General features: G+C 39.5%; 1 protein-coding gene across 1 annotated transcript; it reads right to left on the bottom strand.

The window, feature by feature from the left end:
* Positions 1 to 13,069: 13,069 nt before the first annotated feature.
* HNRNPA0 (heterogeneous nuclear ribonucleoprotein A0) lies at positions 13,070 to 15,885 on the bottom strand. Its single transcript, XM_037801879.1, has one exon. The coding sequence runs from the start codon at positions 15,580 to 15,582 to the stop codon at positions 14,665 to 14,667; it is 918 nt and encodes a 305-aa protein (XP_037657807.1). The 5' UTR covers positions 15,583 to 15,885; the 3' UTR covers positions 13,070 to 14,664.
* Between the last annotated feature and the right edge of the window lie 3,844 nt (positions 15,886 to 19,729).

Genomic DNA, 19,729 nt, shown 5'->3' on the forward strand with positions numbered 1-19,729 from the left:
ACCTCCATTTTAGAGATATGCCAGCTGAGGCTCAAGATCAGAGTTGGGAGTTGTTCTAGTTTGCTAATGCTGCCAGAATACAAAACACCAGACGGATTGGCTTTTATAAAAGGGGGTTTATTTGGTTACACAGTTACAGTCTTAAGGCCATAAAGTGTCCAAGATAAGTCATCAACAATCGGGTTCCTTCACTGGAGGATGGCCAATGGTGTCCAGAAAACCTCTGTTAGCTGGGAAGCCACGTGGCTGGCGTCTGCTCCAAAGTTCTGGTTTCAAAATGGCTTTCTCCCAGGACGTTCCTCTCTAGGATGCAGTTCCTCAAAAATGTCACTCTTAGCTGCTCTTTGGGTGTTCTTCCCCTCTTAGCTTCTTTGGAGCAAAAGTCTGCGTCCAACGGCCATCTTCAAACTCTCATCTGTAGCTCTTCTTCTTAGCTCCTGTGCGTTCTTCAAAGTGTCCCTCTTGGCTGTAGCCAGCTCGCTCCTTCTGTCTGATCTTATATAGTGTGCCAGTAATTTAATTCAGACCCACCCAATGGGTGGGCCAACATCTCCATGGAAATTATCCAATCAGCGTCATCACCCACAGTGGGGTAGGGCACATCTCCATGGAAATACTCAAAGAATTACAATCTAATTAACACTGATAGGTCTGCCCACACAAGATTACATAAAAGATAATGGTGTTTGGGGGACATAATACATTCCAACTGGCACAGGAGTCAAGCTGGGTATGGAACCAGACCCTCAGATGCCTGGCCTAATGCCCTTTTCGCCTCACCTCTAGATGAGAACATTTGAATGCCTAAGGATATTTCACACAGGCTAGCCTCTGAGTCTTCCAAATACCTACTATCATACAGTCCTTCTACCTGGATTCATCTGGTCCCCTAGCTTACCAACCAAGTCTAGCCAAAGATTTTCTCAGAGAAATCTAGAGGAGCACCACTGAACCCCAGGTGAGTCAAAGAGAAGTCAGATCAACCAAAGCAGCAAGAAGGGTGCTTCATACAGGCCAGTACACTCATCTACCAGGGTCTCCCTGAGACGTCCCCTTTCGAATCTGTAGCCGGTAACTGGTGCCCTCTGCTGGTAAACATATGCAGCTCTTAATAACAAAAATGAAACCTAATTATTACCAGTGGCTTATGAAGGAAAACAAATCTGCTTCCTTCACAGAACATTCTATTCAAGAAAGAGTATTAATTCTTAGTTACAACTTTTTCATAGGAATATGCAACTTTGAATTGACTGCATTGGTCCTTTATCTGCTGCTCTGTCTCACCTCTTCATCTTCCCTTCCTGGGTACAAAGGAAACTAGGCTGTTTAATATGAAAAGGAAAAAATATAGATGGCTATTGCCCCAAAGTCAAGAACACAGCAGTAGTGAGTATGTGGGAGAGGTCAGGTTTGCCCAGTTGGCAGGTACACACAATTGAGGATGGCACATGTTTAAATAATGCAAACCCACATGCAAGTATGCTCAAACATTCTGCTCAATCTCTACCTTCAGACAATTGCATACTTATAGTCCAGTCAAATAAGTCTCACTGCATACCTTCTCTGTCTATGCAATGGGTTGTTCTAGGGAATTACAACATAAATCCTATATGAATATAATGCAAAAGAGCTTACAAGCTGGTTGAGGATTTAGACATATTCATATACACAATGGTTAAAAAAAAATAATAATAAGAGACTCAAGAAAAGTGCAGAAAAGTTACTATGGAAACCCAATGAAGGAAGGAGGAGGACACAAGGAATAGAAACAAAATTGAGAATGTAATAAATAATTCTGTAGGGTTTTTAAAAGGGTATTCACACTTGTAAATAATTGCTACAATTGGGTAATTTCAATTTTCCATTTTATTTTTAATTTTTAATATAATTTTTAAAGTCGAATTTCTTCATCCCACTACTTTAACATACTTACATATTGCATTGCATTCAATAATACCTACTATGGGTTTTGAATTCTACTTTTTTCGTACACCCCACCTTTTCCCACATTTCTATAATCTTCATTTTATTAGCAACAAAATATTTCACCTTTTGACAGCACAATTTAGTAAATATTTCCCTAATGCCTGATATTTAGATGTTTTCCAATTTGTTGCTATAGATAATACTATAATGATCATCTTTGTAAAAAGACTTTGCTTTCATTGAATTATTTTCTTAGGTTCCAACTAACAGAGTACTAGAGCCAAAAGATGTGAATACTTTCATGGTTCTTACTAAATAAAGCCATACTGCACTCTCCTCATTCCCCATTTTTCCCAGCCTAATGAAGAAGTTACTACTGCAATTTCAGTTACAAAAGTGTAGCTAAAACAAATTGCAGGAAAGCAAGCAAATAACTCCAACAATTGAAAATAAGTTTTCAAATTCACGGATCCAGAGGTTTGAGGGGAACTGGATGTGACTCTGAAGTCAAGAATAAATTAGGAATTCAGAAGAGATATATGTCAAATGGACATTTTTTCCAGTCTCTTTTCTGTGACCCAAGATTCATCTTATCTGTACGAAAATTTCCTGATTACAAGATTAGGACAGAAAAACTTTCTTCACAGAGGAGTAAAATGGTATTGTTCAATCAAACCAGCTTGCAACACATTTCACTGCAAAGAATTTACAAACAAAAATAATGTGCTCCTTCTAAGAGCATACTGACATACCTACACCTGTTATAGGATGCTGTTGCTTCTAGGAGTTACACTTCTTTTCTCCCTAAGGAATTATTTATGGCACCTATGTCAACAACTACCTTCACTTAGATCATTTTAAAGACCCATACAAGGCAGTCCTTTTTATAAACTCACTTACAAAGGATTTACTTGATCGCAGTGAGCCTCCCCATCCTCGAAACTGCTAGAAGCTGCAATAATGAAGAGACCTAGAGCTTTTGGAGAAGGAAAGGGATTAACAAACCAGAAATAGGTCTAGACACAGAGTTAGCTACCCTATATGATGGTTTGCCCAAAACTGCACCCTCTACTCACAACCTGATGTTTTCCAACTAACTTCGTTACACTAAAAAAATTCTACCTGTATCAGGAGTACCCAGCCCCATGTTCTGAGATTTGCTAGAAGGACTCACAGAATTCAGCAGACTAAGTGCTGTACTCACGGCTAAGATTTATTATAGTGACACAGTAAGCATACACAGCCAGATGGATCATATGTGGAAAAGACACATGCAGAGTATGCAGGAATCCATGTGCAGGCTTCCTTGTGCTCTCTCCCTCCCAGAGCACACTCTTCCCCCAGCAGCAAAAATGAAGCAACATGTGTCTGATGTTTTAGCCCAAGGAAACCCATAAGAGACTCGGTACCCAAAGTTTTTAATGGGAGCTGGTCACATAGACACTCTCTGACTAGCACAAACCAAAATTTCAGACTTCCAGAAGGAAAACAAGTGTCTAGCATCAGTTATACTGCTTGCACAGTCTAGGCACAGTGAACCACTCTTATCAGTTATGAACGGCGGGATCACTCCCAAAATCTAAATTCCCAAATGCCAGCCAAGGGCCAACCTTGACAAATGGGACCTTCTAAAAATAGTAACCTCAGCCTAATACATAACTTGTCAATGCATACCACCAATTAAAGATTCATTTTGGCCAAAAAGCATCATCTCTCAAAAAAGGCATATACCTGTGATACAATTAAAGAGGATGTAGGTCTTTTGCACTTTAATCCAAGTAGTTGTTTTCCTCATAAAATCTCATTGAAAGCAGCTGTGCCACAGGACTAGGCATTTTAAGCAAGGGAATGCCAGAGGAAATCTTTTAAAATTCAAGTCAGATCATGTCACTCCTGTTCAAAACCCTGAAATGGCTCACCATTTCACTTAGTAAAAGCCCAAATCCTTCTGATGGTCTACAAAGCCCTTAATGATCTGGCTCTTCTCTGACCTGATCACCTCCTCCCTCTTTGCTTCCACTACAGCCTCCTTGCTGTTCCTCAAAGATGCCAGGCCCAATCCTACCTCAGAGCTTTTGCTCTTCCCCCAAATATCTACAATGTTCACTCCCACATTTCCTTCAGGTCTTTGCACAAATGTCACTTTCTCAGAGACACCTACCCATACCACCCTATTTTAAATAGCACTATATTCACAAACATCCTACTTAATTTTTTTCCATACTACTCATCATCTTCTAACATTTAATTTGTTTTATTGTCTGTCTCTCCTCACTGAAATATAAGCTCTATTAAGGGCAGGGTTTTTTTTTTTTTTTTTTTACTCTGGTTCACTGCTTATCTCTGGTTGAATGGTCAAGCAGAAAAGTAATAAATTTTAACCTGATGTAGTAGGAAATAGGGAGACACTGAATATTAAATAATGAGGAAAAACTCAAGACAGGTGAGAAGAATAACTTGGTGTAAGTAGTAGATCTTCTCCAAGTGACTGAGAGAGCAAAGTCATTGGAAAATGTGGAAGGGATTAAATGAATTTCACTGAAGACAGGACAACAGATGGCACATGCGAATAGTGTAACTGAAGAGTTTTAATAAAAGGAACAGCTAACAATGGTATGGGTGCTATTAAGGGAGATCAACAAGGTTTGGTGAACCATCTTGGGGCTAGCAACAGCATGTCTGAAGTAGCCAGAGGAGGGAGTGGTTACCAGAGGCCAGAATAGACCTAGAGCTGTAAGAAAGGGTCACTGGAGTAGAGCTGTGGCTACTGATAACTTGTTGCTGAGTATATGTATTTAGGGGTGGGAGGAATAAATACCTTGACCACCCCCTTCTCTCAACCTCCAGATCAACTGTTTTCTCCCACTGCCCAAAACCAACATGAAGCTAGAGAAGACAGTATACAATTCTTCAAGAATCAGCCTTCCAGAAACAGAGCGAGAGAGAGAAGGGTGGAAAGTGAATCAGGAATTGCAAAAAGAGAATATCCAGCACAGTGACCATTTTGTAAAGCTATCCGCAAAAGGCACTGAAGTTGTGTGACTGTGTGATTATGAAAACTGTGGCTCCTACTCCCTTTATTCAGTGTATGGACAGATGAATAGAAAAATGAGGACAAGAAGTAAATGAATAATATGGAGGGACGGGAATGGGATGTTTTGGGTGTTCTTTTTCACTTTAACTTTTATTATTATTCTTTTTTGTGTATGGTAATGAAAATGTTCAAAAATTGAATGTGGTGATGAATGCACAACTATATAATGATCCTGTGAACAAATGATTGTACAGTGGGGATGACTGTATGGTATGTGAATATATCTCAATAAAATTGAATAAAAAAAAAAAACAAAACACTGAAGGGCTTTGAAGCTGTACGTACCCCCCAGAAAAACATATTCTTAAATCTAATCAGTTCCTATGGGTGTAAACCAATTTTAAGTAGGCCCTTTTGATGAGGCTACTTCAGTTAAAGTGTGACCCACCTCAATCAGGAAGGATCTTAATTTTTTTATTGGAGTCTTTTATAAATGGAATAAATACACATACACCGACAGAGAGAGAGAGAGAGAGAGAGAGAGAGAGAGAGAGAGAGAGAGAGAGAGAGAGAGAGAGAGAGAGAGAGAGAGAAATCCATGGAAGCAAGAAGCTGAAATCAATGAAACTTAGAAGGGAGAGACCAGCAGACACCATTTTACCTTGCCATGTGGCAGAGGCGCAAAGGATCACTAGCAGCTGGTCTCTGTGAAGAAAGCATCACCTTATGATGCCTTGACTGGGACATTTTTCTGGCCTCAAAACTGTAAGCTAATAAATTCCCGTTGCTTAAGCCAACTCATACTGTGGTATTTGCTTTAAGCAGCCTAGGAAACTAAAACACACATGATGCTTCAAGGTGCTACCGGCATCTTCAACTCACTACATCCAAGTCTTTCTTCCAGATCTCCTCCTCTTCCCACTCACACATTAGTAATTTTGATTCAACTACTTCCTCTTTCTTGTTCCTCACATATCTATGATAATTTCACAACTTCTCTCAAATTCCCTTTCAGTCTATTTCCAATGCTCCCTCTTTATGCTAGTTAAAATCAGTTGTCCTAGCAGCCTTGCCACCTGAAACATTCTCCCACTGCCATCTATTTTACTCAGTGCTAGTGGACTAACCTTTCTGAATTAGTTTTACTATCACTATTATTGCTCAGAAACCTTTAATGATGTCCACTGCCCACCAGATAAAGTCCAAACTCCTTGGCCTAGTGCTTAAAGACCTTGGGCATATGGCTCTAAGTTAGTTTTCCCAATCAAGTTAGCCATTTGTTATTTGGAAGACAATGAAGTTTAGTGGAAAGAACATGAAGCACTTCAATCAGTCAGACTTGGATTCAACCCAACTCGATCATTTTACCACCTGGGTGGCCTTGGGAAAGTTATTTAACCTTCCTGAGATAAGCTTCAGCTACTTCATTCATAGAGATGAATGGGCCCAATGAGAAATTTTGTGAACATGTATGTGTTTAGCACACAGTAAGCATACTTGTCTGCATATGCTCCATGCTTTATTTGTCCCTCTACTTGAAATGCCCTCTTCCCCCTCCTGCCTTCTCTATTTGCCTAATCTTTTAAGGTCAAGTGCTATATCCTCCACAATGTTTTTTTCTGATTCTTCTTACCTGGAAGTCACCTCTCCTCAACTTTCACAGTATTTTATCTGTATCTTCCTTACAGAATGAATACTTAAAACTTTACAGATAGTAACATGATTCAAATCTTTCTACTAGAGTTGAAAAGGCAGAGGTTTAGGGAGCTCCCACATCCAAGCTCACCCAACAAGTAAAGGGCAAATCTTGGTTAAACACCAAGTATCAGCTACTAAGAGTGCTCTATGGAGTACACATGCATATGTCATTACTCTTTTCAAAACAATTAGTCATTTACTTCATTAACTGTGCAAATACTGTGTGACTGAGGTGGGAATAAATAGAGGTGTGCCTTTTGCTAGTCAGTCACACCTCTTATCAGGAGTAAAATAATAGTTTATATTACTGTGTACCAGAGACTATACTAAGCCTTTACAAGCATTCTTTCATCAGATCTGTTCAACAGCCCCATGAGGCATGTATTATCAGCATCTCCTTTTTGACACATAAGGAAACTGAGGCTCATGGCAATTTGTCCAAGGTTGGAGAGCTAGAATGTAACAGGTTAAAGAATAGAACCTGGTCAATTTGATGCCAAATGAAAGTGCCAAAGTGCTGTGAGATATTAAATTATGCACTCACTGTGTTGGAAATTGCATAGACAAAATGTACCTTGCATATGGTCTCCAAAGTAATAAGTAACCAATAAAGGAAGAGTCTTAATTTTAATCAGAGAACATTCCTTCAATGACAATGGAGCTTACCACAATTTTTTTGGGTGGTCTGAACAATCTGAGATGGTGTCATATGCTGAAAAGGAAAAAAAAGTGCATCATTTCAAAAAAAATTAAATTCCTATTAGAATACAAGTTATTTGAAAACAGGAATCATGTTTTGTCTCATTGCTATATATCCTCAAATCCTAGAAGTATTTTGCACAAAGATGCTAAAAAAATATCTGATGAAAGTGAAGGTGAACATTGAGAAATAAGCATACTGTTTAAATGGCACAAGTTTACATCAGACTATTTCAGAGCAGGAGATGACAAAGATATTTCAGGGTAAGTTCTTTCCTTTTTTAAATAACCCATATAAAAAATGCAAAATAGAAAAATATATAAAGTGGCAAAAAGAATCAAAGGAGCCAAAGAAAGTCTGCCTGGGTAGAGAAAGGAACACAGAATTAAGAATGCCTAGCAGAAGCATCCTCTTGAATCCTTTCTCTCTCTTAAGATTCAAATCATCTAGCTTCAAAGTCAAAGAAAAAAGTGGGTAGAAAAAGTAATACAATGAGAGACAAATTGACCCTTCTGGCCTTCCTAGTTTTGGATTCCTTTATAAAAATAGCTTTTCAAATACCTCATTTTAATGATGAATTTTTATCTAGTAGCATTTAAATTCTCATTTAGGGAGAATGATGTTCACCCTAAAGCAGGTACCAAAATGAAACACTAATTTTCTCAAACCAGTTGTGTGCCTCTCTTTGGAAGAAGTATTAAATTCTATTTCTCAAGTAAGATACTTTCACACATTGTATTTAGTAAGACACTAAATTGAAGAATCAAGAATACCCACGATGTGCTAAACTCAAATTCAATTTTAAAATAATTCATGCCCACTTATTATTTTCCAAACTAATCTCACCCTCCCCCCTCAAATTATACCACCATTAACTTTATCTCTAAAGTGAAATTTGGGGCACACAGAACTGTCCAATTACAGATATTTCTTTTTTTATCAGAAATGCATTTAATTATTGCAGAAGTTATCCTCTAATAAGATTATCTTTTAAAATCAACTATGAAGTCAAAATATGGGGAAGGCATGAGAGAGGAAGAAAATGTTTTAAGAATGGAGAGCATACATACTGTTAGCTAGTTAATAAAGAGGGCCTCCAAAGTATGAATCACACTCCTTTTGGAAAGATTAATATAAAATGATTATTATTTCCTATTTAAGATCTCAACTGACTTCTATTCCTACCATTGAACATTTTAAGTTCTGCCTCTCATAGCTGGTTTTCCTATTAATACTTACCAGAAATCATGAACCACAAAGAAATGCAAAATAATAAATTAAATGGATGATGTGCTTTTAAGGTCTTTGTGGTCTAGCAATCTAAGAAAAAAATGTAAGGAGCCCAATACATCAAGCTGTTTTGGCATAAGCTTTGCCTCCTAATCCACCTAGTCCAAATGTCAATATTTTCCTTGACCCACACAGAAAGTCACCACTACTGCTCATATATATCTGACTAAAATGCCCACATTCTATTTTAAGTATTTGGCTTAAATTCCCACCATGCAAACTAAAGTGTGGGTACCTTGAGAGCAGAGGCAGAGCCTTATTTAGTGAAGTAATGTTTAAAAATTTTTTGTTGAATGAGTTATACCAACTAATCTAAAGTTTCTTCTTGGAAGGCTATAATTCAATAATTACCAAATGTGAATAAAGAATATCAAACTGAAAGCAATATAAGAGATTATATAGTCTTCATATCACAGGAAAGTGAAGTTGACTTACCAAGGCTGAACAGCAAGATCTGAATCCACAGTCCAACTGGAAATCCAGATTTTGAGTGCTGCTCACCTCTGATCCAGAGCAAACCTCTCCCAGGATACTCGTTTCCACTTTGTAATTTTCTCAGCTTTCTCAAGTTTCTTGAGAAAATATTTAGTACATCACTTAAAATTCAATTAGAGGTAATTTCTGCACTAAGAAACCTCTATTTAGGTAGGATAAACTAATGGCATATTTACTGCTCTAATGTAATCCCAGAGCTCAGCGTATAGTCCCTTCAGAATATAAGGGTACTAAGGCTTGTTTTCGATGAAGACAAGTTACATATTTTTTAATCAAGTCTTTCTCATAAAAAAAATTAAAGCATAAAATCAGGGGTGGGGAGAGGGACGACAAAGCAAAATTGAAATGTTAAGATCGTAGAATAAGCAATAATTCCTTACAGGACTCTAGCAGATTTCTTAGAGAACTATCTGGACACCAGTATAACCAAAGGCTTCAGTAAGGCTGCTGAACCTTCCCTTTTTTCTTCTTCAATATGTTATAAACATAACACATTGAAGCCCTGCAAAGGAGTTTTAAATTATAAGCAAAAGAAAAACTGGAAACATGTTTACCAATTAATTATGGTGTATCTATTCTACAGAATATCATAGTTATATGAGATAGAACAATATGTACAGAGATGGATGTCTGATAAACTACCATATAAAATATATGTGCCATTTTTGTTCTAAAAAAGTGTTTTTGTATATGTTTAGCCATGCAAATGAAAAGATCTAGAAGTAGACAATTCAGCTGTTGTCTCTGGCACTGGGAGAAAATGGGAAGGTGTGCAATTTTTTTTTTTACTTTACAATGTCTCTTAAAAATAGGCATACTTTTTTTAAAAAATAGGCATACTTTTTAAAAAAATTATAAAAGTTTAAGATGAAAATAACAATTTTCCTCTAAGTTGACATTCAAAATACCTAAAACTCTGACCCCCAAACCATAGATACACAATAAAAAGATCCTTATTTCTTATTCTTACCATCTATGTGAACTTGGGCTTACTTTACTTAACTTAGGTAAGCCTGTAGCTAATATGCACAAGATTATAGGATCTCCTCATTGAATTATTCTGAGGACTAAAATTAAATGATCCATACAAAGTAATTAACACTGTGCAAAAACACATAGTAAACACTCAATAAATGGTCGCTTTATTTCTTCAGTGATGAAATTCCTTAAGTATCAAATGTGATTGTCATATAGAAAAACTAGTCAATATACTTGTTCCTATAGTAAAAACTACTGGAGATGAGAGGACAGACAATATAATGGTCTAATTCAGTTCTAACTCATAAGCCAATATACTGTTTTACCATGTTATATAATCTAGCTTTGAAAAACTTCAGTAAAATGTTTTAAATGAATTTGTCCCAAGGCTTTAAAAAAGCCAAGAGTATGGACCCTCTAGGTCTATGTGTATGCTGAAAAGTGAAAAACACTTGATACCCGGGAACTGCAGCATTTTCATCATTCAGCACATTTAACTCTGGGGTAGCCATCCCATCAATTAAGAAGTGTGCATTTGCTGAGTAACAATGTAACTGCAAAAATAATAATCACTGTATTATTCATAACAGCAAAAAATGGAAGAAACTTCCTGTCCATCAACAGAGGACAAGTTATGTTACAGCAACACTATGGAATATTACACAAGTCTTTAAAAGAATGAGGCAGGTCTACTTGTAGACATGCAAAAATGTTCAAGATAAAAACTGCCAAACTATTAATTCTATTTAAAAAATGAATGTAGGTGCACACACAAAAAAAGACCTAGCTAAATTACACCTATTAACAGTAATTAACCTTGAGAAGGAGGTTTCCTCATATTGATAGGATTTTTACTTGTTTAATCTTGCAGCAGTTACTACAGCAGTAGTATTTACCTTCAATCTAGTTAAAAAAAAAATACACCAGCCCCAAGAAGATTCAGGAAGATTTCTATATTTACTACTTTCTAGTAGTATGGGCATTTTCTGTGACTTGAAGTACAGTTAAAATGTTGTACAATTATTACGATTTTTAAAGTAACTCATACAGAAGTTATGTTTCTTAGGTTTCATCCTTTCAAACTTTGATTGGAAGAAATGTTTGTTTTCACTTTTAATAGAAAGCACAAAAAGTGGCACATCAATGTATACTGCAGTAAGACACTAAGCAAAAGGCATTGCTCAACTCAGGTTTACAGACAGTCTTTGTTGCCTGTTTCAGAGGGCCAAAACAGGGCTGGAGAGAAGGGAACTTTTCTCAATATATCCAAACCATAAGTTGGTTAAAATGGAAAAGACTTAACCTAAATGCAAATGTCTTTTTAGATTAAAATCCATACTTTTTGTCTACTTGAAATTTTGTGCAAATCAATCCAACATCCAAACACCGACTTCAATCAGCAAAGACATGGGCATAAAAAAGTAAACTAAAATGCAAATTCTCAGAAAATAAATACATCTACAAATCTAGTAACTGGCACTGCCATTTCTGGTCTTGAGGGAATTAATCATAAATGCCAAATCCTCAGTCCTTTATTCTTGCTTAAAACAAAAATTTATTCTCAAGATTTAATAAACATTCCAAATAACTAAGTTATAGGGAAAAATAATCATACCTGTACAGCCATTCTGATGATAATTAACACTATCAATCTTAATCATTTGCAAGCTTTTGAAAAGATTTCAAACGACTACCATCTTTAAAGACCTCTCAAACCACTTCCAACTAAGTATCCCTGAATTGACTCTAAAAAAATATTGCAAGCACAATAAGGGAGACAAAATACATTCATTTTAATTTTGCCATTCTTTTTAGATTTAAGCATCTAGTCCATGGCTCAAAATTTGTATTAAATATCGATTAGGTTCTGTACCACCTTTTCCCATGAATTCTTTGTTAAATTTGAAGCCATAACATTTGGATAGTTCTCAAAACAAGGTTGCCTTAAAAAAAAAAAAAAAAAGTCCCAATGCCATAAATGTTTACATAAAAACTATTTTTTTTTTTTTTTCAGTTCTTAGTCCAGGAAAGACTGAACATCACTAAGCTTTTTCCTTCACTAAATACCAGTCCAGATTATAGAAATTTATAAGGGTAGGTACATGACAGTCAGGTACTGATATGCCATGAAGGAAGACTAGGCTGCTTTTCTAATTAACAGAAAATCCTCTTACATAACTCATTTGCCAGGTAACTTTTCAAAAATCACTCTACTTGGAATATAAAAGGACCATAACCTTACCAACTTGAAACCTCCCCAAAAAGGTGGACTATTCCAATTGATCCAGCAGAACTAATCCTTCCACCAAAGCTGAGTTAAGGGCAAGCAGAGAAATACTTAGCAATTATAATGCAAAGTTTAGGCAAATCATTTTCTGAATCCTAGAGGCCCCCAAAAGCAGAACCAAATTATCAAGAGTGAAAAAGCCCACGTGCAGTAAGTATATTTCCAAAAAGTGAAAAATAAAACAAATTTAAGGAAACTGTCGATTCATTTGAGAGCAAAAGATATGACTAGGTTTATTACTTTATCAATGTTCAAAAACATCTATCCCATTCATCAGAGGTACTTAGGTATTTGTACCAAGCATCAGCTATCATTGTCGAAGTGAATTAATTGTTAAGCAGTCATAACCTAACCTAGCAATCTTGACCTTTCTTCATCTTTCAAGTAGAACCCTAACAATTGGAGGGGGAAAAAATTGGCAAGAATTAGACCTTAAGAATTAACACACTGACAAGAACTAGAAGCAAAACAAACAAAAAAAGCAGTTTAAGATACTCTTTGAAGTCCAATAATGTCCATTTCAGAAGGCTTCTTGGTACAGCTTTGGGCTTTTAACAGTAAGGTCTAAGTCAAATATTTTAACATTAAATCAAGTTCAATACACTAGATTAATACGTACTTTGAACCCACCCGCCAGGTTATACATACTCTGACTCAATCATGTAAAGAATTGAATTCTTTATTTGCAATATCCATAAACGTTGCTATTCTATATCTATCCAGGAAGGCAATTTTCTCCTATTATCGTTTGTTTTGTTTTTTATAAACAACAACTTTAATTCTATTGCATGAAAGGGCTACAAATATACATTTGTTAACCAAGCAGAATACAGATTTTTGCTTTACAACTTGCACCTAAGATACCAGTACACGTAGCTGGTCCATTAGTTGTCATAGCAATTTGGAACTATCGACCAAGCTATGCATAGCAGTTTACACTTCCAAATCTCATGTAGAAAGGACAATTGTGATATGGATTATTAACTACATCCCTGTGAAGCCCATCTCAGTTACAAGTAAATGTGTAACTTCCAAGTCTGCACAGATTTTAATAGTAAAACATCCAAATCGACTGCAATTGTCCTAAACAAGTTTTGTTTTTTTTTTTTTTTTAACAAATCGCTTTGTAGATATACTGCCATTCTGCCAGTAGGTGGTGCTACAAAGGTTTGGAAGGGTGGGGATTTCCATAACGACAACCGTTCAAGTATAGTGAAAAAAAAAAAGTTTAAACCTGCTCCGAAAATACAAAAATGCATTTAATTTGAGGGTAAAATGTAACCCTTATTTGTAACCATTCTTTACAGACAAACCAGTAAGAGGGCTGAAAGTAGGCCATTTGAAAATTTTTAAACAGTTTATATGAATGAAAACACATGCTTAACACAAAACTATTTTAGAACTACATAATACATACTTTGAAGTAAATTCTCATAGAAAGAAGTGACCAACCATGTCAAGATAAGCAAATCGCCTAGTACAAGAGATGGATGCACAGAAACTGAAGATTTTAAGAAGCCACATCCACCACTTCAAAAGTTTTGCCTGTAAGGGATAAAATTCAACACGTCACTAGCAGGGCAACAGAAAGAAAAAAAAATACCACAGGACCTCTTAAAAAGTTTTTCTAAGCACACATCAAGAAGAATTAACAAGAAAAATTTTCCAACTAATAACCCTTAAAAACGGTACGGAATGGATCCTAGAAAAAAAATGTTAGACATGTACCGTCAAACACAATGATTTATTAAAAATAAAACGTAAAAATGATTTTGTACATATGCTTCCAAATTTCAGGCATGGGATCCAAGTAGATTTCATAGAAAACGCTGTAGCCAGGTATCAAGTCCTTACAACAAAGTAAACTACCCCCCACCCCAAACCCCTCCCAGATTTTGCTACAGAATCAGCAAGTTCACTCCCTCCCCCCCCAAAAAAACACAAATTAAAACAAGACATTCTGCTAGTATAAAAACGACCAAGGTCCAAGTAATAATAAAAAAATAGAGTCCATCAATGACTGTAACACAAAAATGTGTATGTGGGGCGAGTCCATCTTCAGAGGGAGAGACGAGAGAGGTGGCAGGCAAACAGGGCAACACCCTCAAGGAGTGGCAGCCTTAGTAGCAGCTCCCCAAAGGGCAAAATGGGGAAGGCGATGGGAGGGGGAAGGGACTTAGGAGTTGACCCTAGTTGGGTTGTCGAAAAGAGCTACCCCTATAGCCACTCCCAGGCATTTAAAATTTTTTGTTTTCTTTAGAAGGAGCTGCCTCCATAGCCACCCCCACCGCCATAACCGCCTCTGTAAGGTCCACTGTTACTGCGACCGCCCCAGCTGCTGCCTCCTCCCCCGCCGCCGCCGCTGCCGCTCTTCATGGGCCCGTAAGAGGACTGGTGCTGGCTGTAGCTGCCGAAGCCGCCGAAACCGTTACCGTAGTCGCTGCCACCGTAGGACGAACCGCCTCCGCCGCCTCCGTAGGCGTTGTAACCGCCGCCGCCGCCGCCGTAACCACCGTAGCTGTTGTAACCGCCGCCGCCGCCCTTAGACAGGCCGTTCTGGTCTCGCCCACCGCCGCGACCCCGGCCGCCTCGGCCGCCCCGGGAGGACCGGGAGCCGCCTCCACCCCCACCGGAGTGGATATCCTCCTTGGGGACGGCCTTCTTCACCTCCACGCGATGGCCCTGGATGGGGTGGAATTTAACCACCGCGGCCTTATCGGCCGCGTCGTGATTCTGAAAATACACGAAGCCAAAGCCACGTTTCTTGCCAGACTGCTTGTCGGCAATGATCTCGGCCTTTTCTACGGTGCCAAACTGCGAGAAGTGCTCGATCAGGTCGCCCTCGGCCACGTCTCCCTTAAGGCCCCCAACAAAGAGCTTCTTAACCTTGGCGTGGGCGCCGGGCCGCGCTGAATCCTCCCGGGACACCGCCCGCTTCAGCTCCACCGTGTTGCCGTCCACGGCGTGGGGCGAGGCGGCCATGGCGGCGTCGGCCTCCTCCACATTGGAGTAGGTCACGAAGCCGAAGCAACGGGAGCGCTTGGTCTGGGGGTTCACCACCACCACGCAGTCTGTCAGAGTCCCGAAGGCCTCAAAGTGGCCGCGCAGGCCCGACTCACTTGTCTGCACATTGAGGCCGCCGATAAACAGCTTACACAACTGGGAATTCTCCATCTCCACGGCCCGGGCCTTCCCCCCGCCCTGCGAGCTCCGAGGTTTCGCCGTCGCCGTTATCGTTGGAAAAGGACTCTTCACAGTTTGGGCCCAGCCGCTGCTGGAGCCGCCACCGCCGGTCACCGACGGGGAAGGGAAGAAGGGAAGGGAAGGGAAGGAAGGAAAAAAGGAAAGGGGAGGGAAGGGGAAAGGTGTCGGCTAGGGGCCGAGCCGAGGAGACTGGAAGACAACCAAGACCGCCACCACCGCCACCTCCGCTCCCCTATCTGAGCACCACACAAAGAGGCCGCTGAACGCGCGCGCACCCTTCCCGAGGCGTGCGTCACCACCGACGTACGGCAATCTAGGGCTGCCGGCCAATTCCTGCCTCGCTCTCCTTAGTCCCGCCTCCCACGCCGCAGCGCCGCTCTCTACCATGGGCTCCCCGCCCTCCGCGGTCTATTCAAGTCCTAAATCTGCGCTGCTCCTGCCACCGCTTCTACGGTCTCATTTTCAGAATCAGGCGCCCCAATGTGCCCTTACGAGGGCCTCTCCCTGTTCTTCGCGCGCCTCCGCGATTCGTTCCCTAATCCTCCGCGGCTGTTCCCAATGTTGCTCCCCCTCCCCTTCCCTTAAACTCTCGCCCAACTCCGCAGTGGCGTTCGCGCCAGCCCCTTGAGAGACGTGGCAATTCAGCCAATCAGCGCGATCCCCTCGCACTCACTTCCGTTTTCGGGAGCCGCTGGACGGGCGCGCTCCCCGTTGCGCGCTGGCCCAGACTCCTTGTGTGCGAGCATATTTGCAATCCTTACGCCTCCTCCTGCCTGTGCCTTGGCGGGGGCGGGAGCGGGGGCCGCGCTGGGGGCCGTTCCCAACGGATGCGGCCCGGGGCGTCACGCGCGGGCTTTTTGAAAACTTGACTGTTGAGTTGGGGGCCTGGGTCTACCAGTCGCCTCTCGGCGGGGCTGCTACACCTGGCGCCCCCTCCCCTCCTCTCGTCCGCACAAAGATGGAGGTTGGAGGCCTAGCCCAGGAAGGCGGTTATTAACCGTTTACTGTGGGCCCGGCGCACGGCTAAACTAAAACATTGACACGTGGTCCTGCGCAAAAGCGAGCCCAAGACAATGTGAAAGACACCTTGGCTCTAAACGCTTTTGAATTTCTGACAGAGGCTAGGCGCGATACTCCCGCCCCGCCTTACGCCATGCATGATACCCTCCCTCCCGCGTCGTCCCTCTCATCCCTAAACACACTCTGACGGCAGACATTTTTGTTTTGCTTCGGTGAACACATCATTTTGTGCTTAACTTGGGTTATCTGTGAGTTGCTTTTTTCCCAACTAAAATGTTAGCATTTTAAAGGCGTGTCATAGACGAGGAGCCAAGGGAGTTAGACAGATGAAATTATATAGATATATCACGCACCCCTGATAAATTATTGCCCGGAGGACACTGGGTCAGGTCGGAATATGAGAAAATTATAACGGCTTCCCTTTATTGAAACTTTGTGTGTCAAGTACATGGTGTGGAACATGGTTAATAAGAGGCATTACGTGACCAAGAGCCTCAAAAGTATTACCGTGTGGTAAGTCTTGAAGTTGAGGAATTCCTCCTCATATGCCTGTGTGTTCCGAGATGATTTTGTGAAAGAAGAAAACGTTGCACCTTTAAGATTTTTATAGGGCGGTTGAGCAAAATCCGGCGGAAACACAGCTACGTATTTTCAGGAGGCATTGAGTGTACCAGTTTGGCTGAAGGAGGTTTTTGATAGAAAATAAGAGGTAATGTAGTTTGAGGGTCTTAATATTACGGAATTTCTTGAATTTTAGATTGGAAGTTTGAATATTATTCCAAAGGCATATAGGTAAACTTAAAGGTTGGGGGCAAACTAGAGTCTGGCCATACCACCTGCTCAGCCTGAGACTAGCAAGTTGTGTGTCTTCGGACTAATTACCTAACCTTTTTGAGCCTCAGTTTTATCACCTGAAAAATTTATAATAATAACAATAAAAAACCACATCCCCAGTGTGGTAAAAATTAAGATTCTTCATGTAAATGTGGAACAGTGCCTGGCTCCATTTTTTCAACAAGTGCTGAGGTCTTATATGTGCCAGGTGCTGGGGATATGGTAGTAAACAATAGAAAAATATCTCTTACCTCATGGAGCTTACATTCTTTTAAAGAGAAATAGACAACAAATAAGTATGCTATATAGCATGTTAGATAGTGATAAGTGCCAGTGAGAAAACTAACAGAGGGAAGGTCAGTACCAAAAAAAAAAAAAAAAAAAAATCATATGTTAGATTTGCTAACTGATGATAAAGAAAGAGGGAAATTGAAGGTTTCCTGTGTTTGAAACCAGGGAGCCTAAAATTGCAGGATTACAGAACTAGAAACTCCAAGAAAAGATACTGTTTTGGAGAGGAAGGGAGAAAGGGAGGAAGAAAGAAGGAACTGAGGAAAAAAGGGCAAAACTATGATTAGTTATATTTCCAGAAAATAGTAACTCTAATTTTTTTAGTCAACTTTTTATTAAATCCAAGAGTTTGTTGTAGTTAGTGATCCATTTTTATTTACCTAAGGAGAACCTTCCAGAATGGCACTCTGCCCTTTGTGGTAAGATACAGTCTTTCTAGTGTATTCTATAGCAGCTCATACCAAAAGCCATAAAATTTGACCCATTCTTTTGAGCCAGCAATTACACTTCTAGGAATTTATCCTAAGGAAATAATTCAGGATCTGTGCAAGGATTTAACTATAAGGGTGTCGATTTCAATGTTGTTTGTACTAGAAAAAAATGGAAACAACATAATTGCCTCAAAATAGGAACCTAAGTAAATAAATAGGGAAGTAATTAAATAAATATTCCAGCTAAGAATATTATGAAACACTTAAATTGGTATTGTAGAGGGAAAGTAATTCATTGTATTTGGTATGAATTTTATACCATCATGATGTGTGAAAAGGTCACATTAGTTATTTTACCAAGTCAAATTAGGTCTGACTTTCAACCCAAGCTTGACCAAATGGCAAAAATTTCAACATGTCATTATCAGAGCTCCTTCCACTTTCTGTCACTCAAAGACATTTGCTGCTCTTCCTGTCCCTTCTTGGGCCATCTGAAATTAATACCCTCAATAAAATGCTTGGGGGGGGGGCAGTCTGAATGAGAATTGTCTTTAACAAGGATTCTACTGAAGCAAGAGAATATACCAACCTATATAATCTCTTCTTTTCTGGAGACTCTAGGGAGAATCTGTTTTCTTGTATTTCCCACTTCTAAAGGCTGCCCACATTCCTTGGCTTGTAGACCCCTTCCACCTTCAAAGCCAGAAACGGCCAGCTGAGTCTTTCTGACATTGGTCACTCTGACACTGACTCTTTTGCTTCCCAAATAATCCAGGATAATCTCTTTCTTTTAAGGTCAGATGATGAGCAATCTTAGTTCCATCTGCAATTAATTCTCTCTTACCTCATAACATATTCACAGGTTCTGGAATTTAATTCTCTCTTATCTAATAATATAACATATTCACAGGTTCTGGGACTTAGAGCATAGACATCTTTTGGGGGGCATTTTTCTGCCTACTTCAAGTGGGAAAAAGAAAATAAGGCTGGAAAGATAAGTAGAGGGTGGATCAAAAAGAATTATTTTATGTTTGCTAAAGATTTCAGCCTTTAATTCCATAAATAACATAAAGCCATTGAAGATTTTTAAGGCAAAGGATAACAGAGATTTGTAGTTAGAAAGATTGCCCTGTAAGCTGTACAGACAAGTGTAAAAAAGAAATAAAATAGAGTTACTATGGCTTAAAAGATTTAAAATTAATCAGGAGGTCATTCTGGAGGTTACTCTTAAGCAAATATCAACCAGATATCACAAACTGCCAAAGTATGCAAAGCCTTAAGCAATAAAGTGCCTCAAAACCCTAAGGACATCTGGACACAATAAACAAATTACAAGGCAAAGAACTCAGTAAACTATTAACCTGAAAGACATTTGGGTCTGCCAACCACAAATCTTATTCTTTAAAAACCCTTCCCTGGAAACACCAAGAGGGGACAGGATTTGGGTTGCTACCTAAATCTGTGCTCCCTGAATTGCAATTCTAAGACTCCAAGGAAATGACTTTGTTGCCTTGCAACTTAGTTTGTTATTTCTCAATTGA

Source organism: Choloepus didactylus, chromosome 13 (assembly GCF_015220235.1).
Source record: "Choloepus didactylus isolate mChoDid1 chromosome 13, mChoDid1.pri, whole genome shotgun sequence".
Taxonomy (NCBI): Eukaryota; Metazoa; Chordata; class Mammalia; order Pilosa; family Megalonychidae; genus Choloepus; species Choloepus didactylus.